General features: G+C 38.0%; 1 protein-coding gene across 1 annotated transcript in view; it reads right to left on the minus strand.

Moving 5' to 3' along the window:
• The window catches only part of NAALADL2 (N-acetylated alpha-linked acidic dipeptidase like 2), a gene marked incomplete at its 3' end in the record, with an annotated part of 390,135 nt that overhangs the window by 277,348 nt on the left and 98,553 nt on the right, over positions 1-14,234 (minus strand). Inside the window, exon 2 of the mRNA XM_080624368.1 lies at positions 12,167-12,668. Within this exon, the coding sequence (XP_080480494.1) occupies positions 12,167-12,668 (502 nt within the window). The remainder of the gene's footprint in view (positions 1-12,166; positions 12,669-14,234) is intronic.

A 14,234-nucleotide genomic window follows, 5' to 3' on the forward strand; every position in this document is an offset into this window, starting at 1 on the left:
AAATAATACCAAATCATTCTTGTTTTAACAGTGTTAAAAGAAAAAAAAGTTTTGCTAGTGGAGAGCTGCAGATCTCAGATAATGCCCAACTGCCTCGCAGTGCTACAAACAGCCCCGTGTGCCTTCTAGCAGCCTCACAATAATGTCTGGTTCCGCCTCGGCTCCTGCAACCACCAGAGCCGAAATCCTCTGTTCTAGTTTGGTTTATTAATGAAAAGAGAGTATCAAACCCTCTCAGTCACCCAAGCTGAAACAATTCAATAACAATAGAATCATAGAATGGTAAGTCCATCTAGTTCCAAATGCTTTTACAATTGCTGCAGGACAGACATAGAAATCAACTCTTGTGCTCCTCTGGCTGTTGTCTCCTGCTCCAGGTACTAGGGGCTACAGACACCAAAACGTAGCAAGCTATATATCAACTCGTAGTTCAGAGCTACCAGTTGTAATTTTAAAATGTGGTCAAATTCAGAATTATCTTTCCTTCATACTGTCCTTGCAATTATCATAAGGAAAAAGAGCAGTGCTATCTCCTGAGGAACTCATTCAACATCCAAACCACTAATGTTTTTTAAACTTGCACTCCAAGATCTTTTCTGTACATGCAAAAAATCTTGCTGATTTCAGTATGCTTCAATAAAATCTTTGCAAAAACTTATGAAACACAGAGATTGGGCAAAAAAAAAAAAAAAAATTAGAGAGAAACCACTCAATCACCTTGCCTTTTCTATGCCACATACATAGATTTTGCATTGTGTTGAACAGTGAAACAATAGTTTGGCAATAGAATACCCAACAAAATAAAGCTATTAAGAAGATTGTTCCACCCATCACCTTATCTATGCGGTGCATAGCTTTTTTGTTAACTTAATGTTTGATCTTTCAGCCACTGGTTCTTTTTAATTTCCTCCCTGCCCTATCCGCTATACCACCACGCATGCAACCCTCCCCTGACTAAGAAGCCCAGGTATCTATTTTCACGTGGAAACATTTCTCCACTGTGATCAACTAAATTAATTTTTTATTCTACATTATACTTATTTCAATATGAATAAGCCGCCCAACCTATATTTGTCTCTTATAAGAAACAAGTAACTACCTTAAGAGCTGACGCCCATCCTCCAGTGTAGAACTGTGTCCTTAATAACTCTGGGCATTTATAACAGAGTCATCATTGTATTTTGAGTTCTTACAGTTTCAAAGGATCTATGAATACAGGAAGTACTTTTGGCCCTGGGATTAGATGGCAATCAGGCTTCAGCCACAAACACAGGGAGAAGCAGTACCAAGCACTAGAACATATGACAGTTTTGATAAGGGTACTATAAATGGCAGAACTTCAGCTACTATGCAAAATCACATCTATGTATTCACATGTGCACAAAACCCCATATATAAATGGACAGCTGAATAAATATGCATTCCATCTATAGGAAATTGTATTTACAAAATGTATTTCAAATTAAAAAACTTCTTAATGTGAACAAAAGGAATAGCTATATTAACTTTCAAAACACAATGTCTTTTAGCATCTTTTTAGCATATAGGCTAGGTAATTTAGAAATTAAATCCCCCACACGGTCTGTGCTAGGAACTATGCAAACTTAACTATTTTTCATCACAGGGTTTAATTTTCTTTAATAGTTTCTAGACATATTAACAAAGAAAAACAAGCATGATATCACAGAAGAAAACCATTTGTATTTTTTAAGTCAGTATTTGCGCTGCTAGCAACACAGCAGCAGGTTCCATTTGCCTTGCACTAAGGATATCATGAATAATTCAGTTCCTTGCTTTGCTCCCTAAATAGTTGACAGGGAACAGAAGCATTATTCATGACCACATGGCCTTTTTCAAAGCTTGTCTATTTATTTAATAATGCACATCACAGGGACTATCACCTGGGTTGGCATTTAATAAAAGTAAAGCATTCAATAACTATTACTAACAAATGGCCATGAAACAGGCAACTTCTCAGAGCTACCACCTTTTGTTCACAAATAGCACTCAGCCAGCTACTTTAAATAATTAAATGCTCTCAATCTGCACTGCATCAGCCTCAGCTCACGTAGCCTTCGTCAGGAAACAGATTCCAGAACCGCTGGGAACATGTTCCTGCCTCAGTCACAATCATAACTGTAAATATGTAAGCTGTCTGCTAAATCACATCTGCCCTGATGGAACAGAGAAAACAATTTCTGGCATACTGACATCTTCATGGTCTCCTTACCCATTTTTAACTATTAAACCTTCTTCCTGCTGTCTCCTCTCTTCATGTTTTGAAGAAGTCCTGGGTTCCTCCAGTCTGCAAGTTCCAGTTTGCCACTTGAGCAGAAGCAAAATCAATTATTGCCACTTGAGCATAACACAAATATTGGATAGTTGAGTCAAGGTAGAATGCTTCAAAACTTCGGTCATTTGGTCAATTCTGTGTTATAGATCAGTCTTCAGCCATGCCCTAAACTTCCAAGTGAAAGCAATTCCAAATTATTTCCTTTCTCTAGTCCCAGATCTCAGCAAAAATACTACGATTCATACAAACTCCTCTCTGAAGAGCTTTCTAAAATTTGCTGGACACAAGTCAATCTTTGATGGGGTCCTAACCCCTGCAGCAATAGCGACCTTTTCCCTTAAGCCTCACATAACCCACTTAATTAGCCTACTGGCAAACAAAGTTTGACACACATTAGAAAAAGTAAAATGAACAAACTCCTCAAATATTATCTACTCACTTCTGTTAATGTTATCTTCTTCATTCTGTTAAGTAACCAACTTTAATAAAAAGATATACAAAGGCATTAAGCTGGTTGACGACCAGACATTGCTTTGGAAAGAAATGTCAAAACACACACAAAAGTCCCCAGTTAGGAATAAAAATCCTGATGTTTCCAAGAAACAAGATTTCCATATATTGTTTATTTCTGAGCCATTTGAACACTTTGTTTTCATACCAACATTTCAATTAACTTCTCAACATCTCTATTTCACGAAAAGAAAAAAAAAAAAGGAGAGAGAAAATTCTATCAAGCTGCAATATCACCACCTTTTCACCCCTGAAAAAATACTCACAAGGTAATTGCATTTTATGCATATTCTAACTCGGAGAGCAACTAATTCACCAGGAAATCATATATATGTAAATCTGTGTCAATTGCTTGCCCAAGGGAAACATCAACTTATATGAAGGATGAGACTTCTCCAGTGTTTAAAGATTACCCACTATTGAGACTGAGAAAAAGATGAGATACATAGAAACCTCCTACATTATTTAACTTCTTGTCCATAGAGGGTACTCTAAAAATTCAAACACAATCAGCTTGTTTAATTTTGAAAAGTTTAAGACTGCACAAGTTGCAGTATTACTGGGAAAAGCCCCAACTTTTCATATTTGCTTCAGTGTGGCATCTACTACTTCAGAAACTCATCAGCTTTCAAAGAGAACTGAAATGAGAATAGAAGCTCCTTAATGCAAGACTACTGTAGAAAACTATTATTAAAATGGATTATTATTCAGACAATATCAATTTCATTATTCCTGATTGATTCCTAGCAATGCTCCTTAGTAGCCTTCAGTTACAATGCTGCATGAACAGGAACTTAATACTGCACTAAAAATTGTGGTCCTGCTGCTCCCAGTAAATTTGGTAACAGTCTGACTTATTAGCAGGCTTCTAGTAAATAGCTGTCACAGGTGCTGACTGTAGGGAACTGTATGTCAACACACCACCAAAGAGGGTAGAGAAAATTCTTTCCCTTGAGGCTTTGTTAATTTGATTTATGCGTACAGCCAGAAAACTAATTGCTAATTGTTGCAGTGCATAAGATGGAATTGCAGCACTCCACTCAAACACCATATCTCAAGAGTACCAATAGACCCCAGTTTTACACTCTGCTGATGAGAGATGCATCCTAAACAGGAATTTGAGAGTGTTTGGTGCTTGAGAAATTTTACAAGAGAAGTCTTTGCAATGCCTGCGCCACCATCTCCTCAGAGAGAACAGCCACCTCTGAGCATACTATAACTGTATTGCTAAGAACTTGGGAGCCAATACAGTTAACTCTGCAGGAGCAAACTCTTGCAGTTTTTCAGTCAATTAGTAGATAGTCCATGTACCTACCACCACTAATAAAATTGTTAAGGGGTTTTGTTCTGAAAAGTTGGTTTCTCAGGATCTTTATAAGTATGTCCCTGGGACTGCTAGGCAAAATTGCTGATTCTCCTTGTACTGAGCTGCAAGGACTGGACAGTGAAGGACAATTTGGTTCAACTTCTGAATCCTCTGATATTTCCCCATTGGAAGCAATTGGCTTAAAATAAAAAGCTGGCTGTCATCTCAGCAGGCTGTGTAGTTTTTTCTTTTGCATTCTTTTTGTTAGAAGAAATATGGTTTGGTTACATCTATAAACCTGATGGATGGCAACACAAATAAGTTTTTTGCCTCTAAATACTGCCTTTTAGCCAGCATTAGTGTCAGAAATGCTCAGGAACGTCAAGCATTTCTCTTTTTCAGGTAAAGTCAAGTACATGGCTTACTACTCAACCAAAGTTTTTTTAAAATGTATGTACTTTTAAAATCCATGCACATTTGACCATTTGTTTGTTTGTCATACTGAAACAGAAACAACCCCCTGAAAATCTGAGCTTTCCAAACAGCAACAAACATCTACAGGCAAAGGGGAGAACAAGATGTCCTGAGGGCAGCCCAGACAAATAGGCCTGTATCTAGTGGAGTGCCTCAAGGGTCAGTACTGGGACCAGTATTATTTAATATATTCATCAATGCTTTAGATGAGGGAATTGAGTGTACTATCAGCAAGTTTGCTGATGACACTAAGCTGGGAGGAGTGGCTGACACGCCAGAAGGCTGTGCTGCCATCCAGCGAGACCTGGACAGGCTGGAGAATTGGGCAGGGAACAACTTGATGAAATATAACAAGGGAAAGTGTAGAGTCCTGCATCTCGGCAGGAACAACCCCAGGTTCCAGTATAGGTTGGGGAACGACCTGTTAGAGAGCAGTGTAGGGCAGAGGGACCTGGAGGTCCTAGTGGACGGCAGGATGACCATGAGCCAGCACTGTGCCCTTGTGGCCAAGAAGGCCAATGGCATCCTGGGGTGTATTAGAAGGGGGGTGGTCAGTAGGTCGAGAGAGGTCCTCCTTCCCCTCTACTCTGCCCTGGTGAGACCGCATCTGGAATATTGTGTCCAGTTCTGGGCCCCTCAGTTCAAGAAGGACAGGGACCTGCTGGAGAGAATCCAGCGCAGGGCAACTAAGATGATTGAGGGAGTGGAGCATCTCCCTTATGAGGAAAGACTGAGGGAGCTGGGTCTCTATAGTTTGGAGAAGAGGAGACTGAGGGGTGACCTTATTAGTGTATATAAATATATAAAGGGGGAGTGTCACGAGGATGGAGCCAGGCTCTTCTCAGTGGCAAACAATGATAGGACAAGGGGTAATGGGTACAAACTGGAACACAAGAGGTTCCACTTAAACTTGAGAAGAAACTTCTTCTCAGTGAGGGTGATGGAACACTGGAACAGGCTGCCCAGGGGGGTTGTGGAGTCTCCTTCTCTGGAGACATTCAAAACCCGCCTGGACACATTCCTGTGTAACCTCATCTAGGTGTTCCTGCTCTGGCAGGGGGATTGGACTAGATGATCTTTTGAGGTCCCTTCCAATCTCTAGCATACTGTGATACTGTGAAGACTCAAGGTACATCAGTCCCTTTGTTTCCCCAAGCAGGCAGGAAGGACGTGTGCTAGACTCCTCACCCCACGCTAGCACAGCTCAGTTCATCATGTATCAGGAAAAGGAGTACTTGTCACCATTCAGAATTGCTTGTTCTAATTACAACTAAATTGCCCCACAGATTTCAGCAGTCATGGTAAAGAAGCAGATGGGTAATGCCCATGGAAATTGGTTCTCTAACTAAATCCTCACCAAACTTCTGCTATGACTTTAAGGCAATTTCAGCAAGATAAACTTAATTTTAAAATAAGTAAGTTTATGCAATCTGAAAATAAGTGATCAGAGCAAAATTTATTCATATTTTACAGCCTATCAAAAGCTAGAGTTACTCTTTCTTAGGGAATGTGAGGTGCCGCACCAAACCACAGATGTGTAGGAAAGCACTGCAATGGGAGAAGTTCTGGTGTCAGGTCCTGTTCCACCTAATGCAGAACAGGACCATGACTCCCCTCCTAAGACCTCTGTTTTTGTGTAACCTCTCAGCAGTACTGAGCTGTTGGCCATCTTCCCCTCTCAAATTTCCAAGCTGAGCTTGTGAATGTCACATTGAAACAGACACTGTACTACAAAAAGGGCAAATTTATGGGAGGCGGGGGAATCATTCTCAAAAATTGCCAATTAGCTTACTATACATTTTTCTGGTCCACAAAATCCACTTCTTGGAATGATATATTTCTGAGAAAATACTCAGAAGCCTCATTCTCAGTTTTCACACAAATGATGCATGATGTCCAGCCACAACATCACATGACACAAATCTTCCTGCTTCTCTTGAGAGAAAGTCTCAGAGGTTTGGCAAACACTCGTTTATTTTCTTACATCCCAAGACAACTAAAGTACTTCTTTTGACTTTAAAGAGTTTCTTAACTGTTAAGTTCACCCAATTGTGATTTTCTTTTTATTCTCCCTAGCAGAGACTGTATGCTGTTTTTAAGAAAGGAGCAGTAAGACAGAAGCCATACTCCTGGGCTCTGACTACATGACTCTGGTGTATTGCTTAGAAAAAATATTTTAAGGTAACACTGTGTACTTCATTTACAAATGACAGTTGGAAAAATAAAAACAAAAAAACCCACCAAAACCAACCAACCAAACAAACAAACAAATCAGACTTTACTGCGAATGACTTCCCAAACCAAACATCTGACAGTAAATATATTTTTATGGTTACCATTAAAAAAATAACCAAACAAGAGGAAAAACTTCTCAGGGACCCATATGGTGGACTTGAAACATGAAATATGTCCTTTGAATGTTAAAATAACTATAAGCTATGACATTTATTCAAAAAGGAAGGGGGATTTTATAAGCATACGAGTATATGCTGTAACTGACCTTAACAAGAACAAACGTACATCTCCTTGTCAAACATTATATGAACATAATGCTTCATTCTTTCCTCTACAGAAACAAATGAAAGAGCTATGTCTATGTTGGGGGGGGGGGGGGGGGGGGTGAGGGAGAGAGGAGGGAAGGAGAGGAGGTGGGGGAAATAATAAAAAAAAAAAAAAGAAAAAAAGAAAACGAAAATTGAATGAAACTATAAAAGAGATGAGACTTTCAACTTTCTATTAAGATCTCTGAAGTACAGATATAACCTATTTTTTGCTCAGAAAAAAAAAATGTATTTGATAGAAGTGGCTATCTGAGCCTAAATTTATCAAGTCACTGCTCCACAGATACCACTCAGGTCACGTGGGGCATTTTTTTTCCACAAAAGACATATCCCCATGTTCTCGGAGCCATTCTTCCCTGGGCAGGCAGCAGCAGCATAAGTGGGAACTTTCACTTGTTTGACAGTACTCTTATCTCCTTTCAAAAGGGACTTTGTACTTATAAATACACATCCAAACTACCATGTGAATAAAGAGAATTCCAAGTGATTACACAATGTGGAAAGGAAACAGAATGCTTCCTTAGCTCCCCGTTACCCAGGCATGTGCCAACATACATTTCTAAAGATGTAGTAGGCAGAAATAAAGACTCCTTATAATTGTATTTAATACTTGTAATTTTTATGGCAATGCAATAAATACGTAAGACTGGTACACAGGAGCAAACAGGATGAGTTCCCACTAAGATTTGGTTTTTGCAATGTGTTCTTCAATTGCTGTCATGACAAAAAAGAGAAAAAACAGAAGTTGCCTGTGTACAGGGGACACCAAGACAACTGCTCAGATCACAGATAAAGTGAGCAGTGGTCTAGTGCAACAGACTGCTACCATCAGCCATGTAGATGTCAGTAGGTAGCTACTAATTAACAGTAGCTGTTAACAGGAGTAGGGACAAAATGGGTCTTTCCTAAGGGAAGCAGTGACCAGAGCTCTCCTTTCTTTCCTCATACTCTTCCTTTGGAAGCAGAGACTCTGCTCCTGTCATGATTTCTCATTCCTAGGACAGCAACGGCAATTTTGCCGAGCAGCAGCCTGTAAATTTAATTCAGTCCAAATCTCCAGAACTGAGATCTTCCAAGAACCTCTAGGCACTCTTTACTCATCAGGTCTGTGTTTCACAGGCTTTACCTGATAAAAAGGTTTGAAGCTCCACAGTTTCAACAGTATCAATTATAACTGATCAGGGATAAGAAACACTTGAGTGTGGAAGTTTCTTCCTTCACTTTCAGAAGAAACAAGTAAACTCCTTTTCTCATTGCATAGGCACTTTTGTTTCTTTGGCCTTGACCATGTAGGAGAGCTGCTGATGCCTCTCAAAGCCCTTTGAAGAATTAAGTTATGGATGGCACCAGGCACCAGTGACAAATCAATTCTTGCCAGAGATGGATTTGGGAGATTCTGCAGCTGATATTACCAGCTGGAAGGAGGAACAGATATGCCTCCAAAGGACAGTTAGTTACAACTGGATGTATTACAAAGGGATTTAAACCTCCCTATTGCTCGAGGGGGTGGGGGAAAAGGTAGTAAAGAAAGCATTTGAGTGAGAATACACAAGATGAAAAGCAGCACTGAAATGTAGGAGCTGTCCTATAAGTGTGATGAAGAGCAAAGCAAAGACTCCATCCGTGCCACCCCCAAGTCTTAATCGTAGAAAAAAATTATCCAAGAGGACTGTGAATCTGATAGTAGCCAAGGTATATGACTGTTGAAAGGAATTACAGAGCAAAGCAGAATAAGGCTATAAGAATTTTAAAAATCATGCTTGTGATTATTAACTAATCTGACAAATAAGGCATAGCTACAGTTATCATCAACATCAACACATCTGATCATTTGTCTTTACTCTTACTATTCAACATGAATATTTGTTTATTGGTTTAATTTACAGAAGTCAACACCAAAATTAAAACTTCCTAAAAAATTATGATAGCCCCACATTTTCCAAACAAATTAGGATTGTTTCATTATTATCCAGTGTTAGAGTAACAAAGTTGAAATAATTCTGTATAAACTACAAATACCACTTTTCATATTTTCCCTAGCACAGCTCAGCACTGTTAAACATGCAACACAATACATGTACTTTAAGAAAAAGATGCCAAATTGGACAGCAGTAATTATTGTAACCTTAGAGGTCTTTGACGGGACTGCATTTCTGCTACTTTTAGTGCTTTCATTGCCTTGGCCCTTTAGATTTTGTTAATAATATTCAATGCAAGCTTTAACTGAAAATATTCACCAACGTTCAGTTTAAACAAAAATTACATGTTTACCATTCTAAAATATAAAAGCTTAGCAAGATATGAGATAAGCAAAATCTTGGCATCATCAATTAGGCAACTTGGCCAAGGCCAGTAATTACAACCATCTAAATTGCACTCAATCTCTGAAGCAGTGGTATTTCACAGAAAGCAAGGTGCAAAGCTGAAGGAATAAAAGTCAACACAGTGACTTTTCTTACCTAGAAGTTTCTAGTATGTCTGCTGGGAAAAATGCTTAACACGGACCTAGGTGATGCAGCCAGCCAGTATGCGACTGACAGAAGAGCAGCACACAAGCTCTTACCAAGAGAGTCCAACAGAGAAGCTGGAACACCTGCATATCCCACTGCAGCAACCCATGCAGACAAACTGCTGTTATCCTATATGATCCTACATTTTGAATGCAAATTCATAGAGAAGGTTCATTTGGCGCAAACTGAATACAGTTCAAAACACAACAAAATCATCACAAGTCCCCTGATGCACTTTTGCAACCTCTTGTCCAGAGGGTTCCAGTCCTCAAAGCTTCACCTGACCACACCAGATTTCATCCCAATAGGAAGTTCGTACTCCATACCTTCAAGCACATTAGATACAACTGTGTGTCTTTTGCCCATTCTTTTCTCTCCTAAGTCCTTTTATCAGGACTGTTAGCAAAATCCCTTGCCATTATTGAGTCTTATCTAAGAAGTAAGCCAAGAAAATCAAATTAATGTCATTCTCAGTAACATTTAGAAATTGCAAGCTAAGAAGCTGCCACTTATTCCCAGTAACTCAAAGCATATTATATTGAAAGAAGTTTTACAATAAAATATATTAATTTTGTCAGATTTCGCCTTCCCCTCCCCCCCCCAACAACATATGTTGCATGTTCTATATTTGTGGGACTACATATATGCAGGTTTCATTGCAGTAGCTCTGACTTGCCAAACAGATGCTGAGAGAAAGCAATTTAACATGGGATAAAACCTGCCTCAGATCGAAATATTGGCTCAAGAAAAACCTTTTGAGTAATGTGGTATACTAAAAGCATTGATTGTATATTTATATACAGAACTGATAGGTAACTGCATTAATGCTTCACTAATTTGTTGAAATCATTCTATTACAGAGGGGAAAAACTACCAAATGCCAAGAATTAAGCTAATTAAAGTATAGCAGCTATGTAAGTTTTTTAGGTTCCAAGGTATTAATACAATTCATTTTACCTAAAGTCCAGATTCTCACTAATATCCCAACAGCTAGCTGAAATAGTTTGAAAAGCGATGAAGAGTTTGAAAAGGGATGTTTTCAAAGCAATCTTTGAAATAATAAAATGGCAAGAAATTCTCAGTCCCCAAACACAAAGTATTGTAGCATTACCCTGAGACTGACAGGCTTCTCTGCAATTTGCTGTAATTTGTGTAATACCCAGCCAGTAGGGCTTAGCTTATGCCGATGCTGTGCTCATGACTAAGGCTAATGACAGAATTCATTTCAATTTACTCTCTGAGAAGACAAAAAGGTCAATTTCTTACCATTTAGAATCAACACTTTTCATCACCCATACACTTACTCATTATGAAAATAATTAGATTGGTATAGAGTCAGTTCAGCATATGAAAACTGACACAAAATCCTTCATATCTGTTTTTTTCTCCTTGAATTTAGTAACAGCATTGGCTCAAAATATGGTGCTAACTGGTTTAGGTTTTTAGGTTTGGTTTAGCAAATATAATAAAAGACATACTATCTTAGAAGGCTTCTATGGTGACTTTCAATGCACTTCTGATCCACTCAAGAACGACTCTTTGGACATCCGTAACAGCATTTCTAACCTCAGGTATGTAATTTCTGCTCCTTCTGAACTGGTACTGATCAAAAAAAAAAAAAAAAAAAAAATATCTATGATGCGTTTCCTTTATTGTGAAAAAGGAACTTGCAGCTCCAGAAGCCAAAAAGAAGCTCATCTCTCCTCTCACACAGAAATAACTTTCAAAGTTGGCAGGAAAACCTAGTTTTCTCCACATTCACTGCTACAGAAAAGTGATTATACTCTCATATGAACATGTTGTATAAACTTCCAAAGCAGTGAAAAGGTTTCACATAGAGAAAAAAAAAACAACAAAACAATCAAATCCAGTCAGTAAATATTTTACAATTGTTTATATTCATGAAACAGATACTAAAAAAAAAAAACCAAACCAAAACCCAAAAAAACCCACCAAAACACACACAAAGAAAAAACCAACCAAACAAAAAAATCCAGCCCTTCAGAGTTCAGAGGTCAAATTTTCCATCCTAAACCCATGCAGACTACAGGTTTACTTTACCATATGGATTGAAAAACAAAAGACAGGATTCACTTATTCGCCAGAGATTAAATGGGGCTTTCTTAAAGCAACAAATATTACAAAGCACCACCTAAAATCTTGCTTTTCAACAATGTTATCTGGCAATTGACAGGACCTAGGACAGCTGGTCTATTGTCTATATCTCTATTCATATTGAATTATCTATGTTTTTTGATTCTTGTACATTAAAACTAATATTAATAAACCTAGCAATAGAACATTATTAAAGCAAAAACTAAAATAACATAAGTTCATATTGCTAAAAAATTACTCAAGTTTCACAGATGTATATATGAGCTTCCCAAGCATCATGAGAAAACTGAACATGAAGAAAGAGTCAAAGTTTGTAAATAAGATTTCATATAAAGCAAATCACAAGAAGTCATTGGCACCTGACTGCATTTAGACAAAAACATATCAAGGTACATACCTGTAAATCTGCTGAATATGTTCAGCTTTGATTTCCTTGAGAATTTCATGGTAGGTATGAGCGTTATTTGGTTCTTGAGATGGTGGGGGAGAAGGACATTTCTTACGTGAATAATACCCTATCACAATTCCAAAAATAAATAAAATCAAAGCAGTGCAAAATACTTTCAGTATCTGAAAAAGACTGCAGCGGTTACTCTTTGGTGCCTGTCTCGTATAGTGCGAGATATAGTCGGGGTCTTCCTGAAGCCGCTGGAATCTTCCCTTTGGAGAAGATGAAGGCTGGATGGCCTCAAGATCAAGGTCAGGGCTCTGCGAGTTTCCCAGGTGATGCTGGACCGCACCATCCAGTTGGAAATGGTCAAAGCCAGGCTCCTCCAGCTCTTTTTCCATGTCCCATTCCAGTTCCAGCGCTGTAGCTTGGAGATCATCATTGTCAAGGTATGGAGAGTGCCCCTGTACTCTCTGGTCTGCATTTACTTTGTGATAGGCCATCTTTTTATCTATTAAAACAAAATTAAAAAATATTTGTTTTCTTCTATATGAACAATCTATTCTTTCTAAACCTGGGAGAACTAAATGTACACAATACAAAGCATAAACAGGGTTCTTAGTATTTCACTCTCTCCATTTCCATTGTCCTGCCTTCTTTTGTAGGATCAGAAGTCCCATGAACATTGTCAGAGAGAAAATATGACATTTAAGGGAATATATTGTAAGAATATGAATAAAGAGAACTTACAAGTGTGAAAGGCAAAACACTTATCCTATTATATTGTCAGTTCCAAAGATAATAATAATAATAATAATAATAAAAAAAAAAGAAATCAAGTGAAGGCACAGTTTCCAAAACAATTATTTATGACCTTAAAGTAATTTTAAAGCTTAACAACTGTGTGTATCAACTTCATTTCACACACCATACAAAATAATGCTGTTAAAATAAAGTTTAAAAAGTAGAATCAATAGAACTTGCCTGATCTGATTCTAAACACAAGGAAATAGTAAGTTAAAAAAGAAATTTCAGGGTGACACTGTACTTACACATCAATAAAAGGCTTCCATTTAGATGGAGCATTCTATTATTTATAGGTATTTTAAATGCATAGTTCCTGAATGACTGATGAATTTACTTAGAAATTGTCCCAGCTGTTTTGCTCCACTTATTTTTCCCATTTTAATGAATCAAAAGCACTGCCAGGTAAGTATTTATATCAAAATCATTCCCTTAAGAGCAAGGCATATCTGTGGTACTTCTAGATATTTCTATGGAAGTATGAGCTCTCTAAAGGGAACTCTGACCTCCAGTACAAACATTCAAAGTCAATTTTCAACAAATCATTTTTAACAGACTGCAACAATAGGGTGCCATTTTCCTCCATACTTTGACAATAGCTATTCCAACACATAAAGCATCTGTAATTTAGGGCTTTTCAAACATGAGATTCACTCATCAATTAGAATAAATGAAGATAAAGATGTTAAACCTCTCACAGTGATGGATATTGGACTGACACATACAACACTACATTATCCCTCCATTTTTACATTTTAAGGCTTTTTCTTTCTCTAAGACTTACCTCCAGAAAACAGTACTGAGGCCACATAATACATGAACCTCCTCTAATGGCAAAGAATGTAGCTTTTGAAGCTCTCTGAAGAGACCAAACTGTTAGAAATCACTGATATAATGAAACAGCCTATTGTCCACTGAAAGACTGCCCTGCTCTATACAATACCAACTTGGTCCTTGAACAGCTATTTAATATCCCTTGCCTACATATCTTGCCAGGTAGTCTAGAAACAGTCAAGAGAGCCCATAAATGAAGCATACGTTTTAAGTGTAGCTATTGTATACACTTTCCAAATCAGTTCTCTGCCTGCAGTCCAAATTTTTCCATATGCAGTGGAAGCAACAGAGTTTAAAATCAGTGTGAAAATCTGCATTATTTAAATAATGATAAAAAAAAGTTAGTCTTTAAATTGCACCTGTGTCAATAAATTATTTATGCATCCAAAGCCATTCTGGCTAAAGTTTATGGACTTTGTTAGCCCAACCCTCAGGCTTG

The sequence above is a fragment of the Psittacula echo genome (assembly GCF_963264785.1).
Source record: "Psittacula echo genome assembly, chromosome: 7".
In the NCBI taxonomy this organism is placed as follows: domain Eukaryota; kingdom Metazoa; phylum Chordata; class Aves; order Psittaciformes; family Psittacidae; genus Psittacula; species Psittacula echo.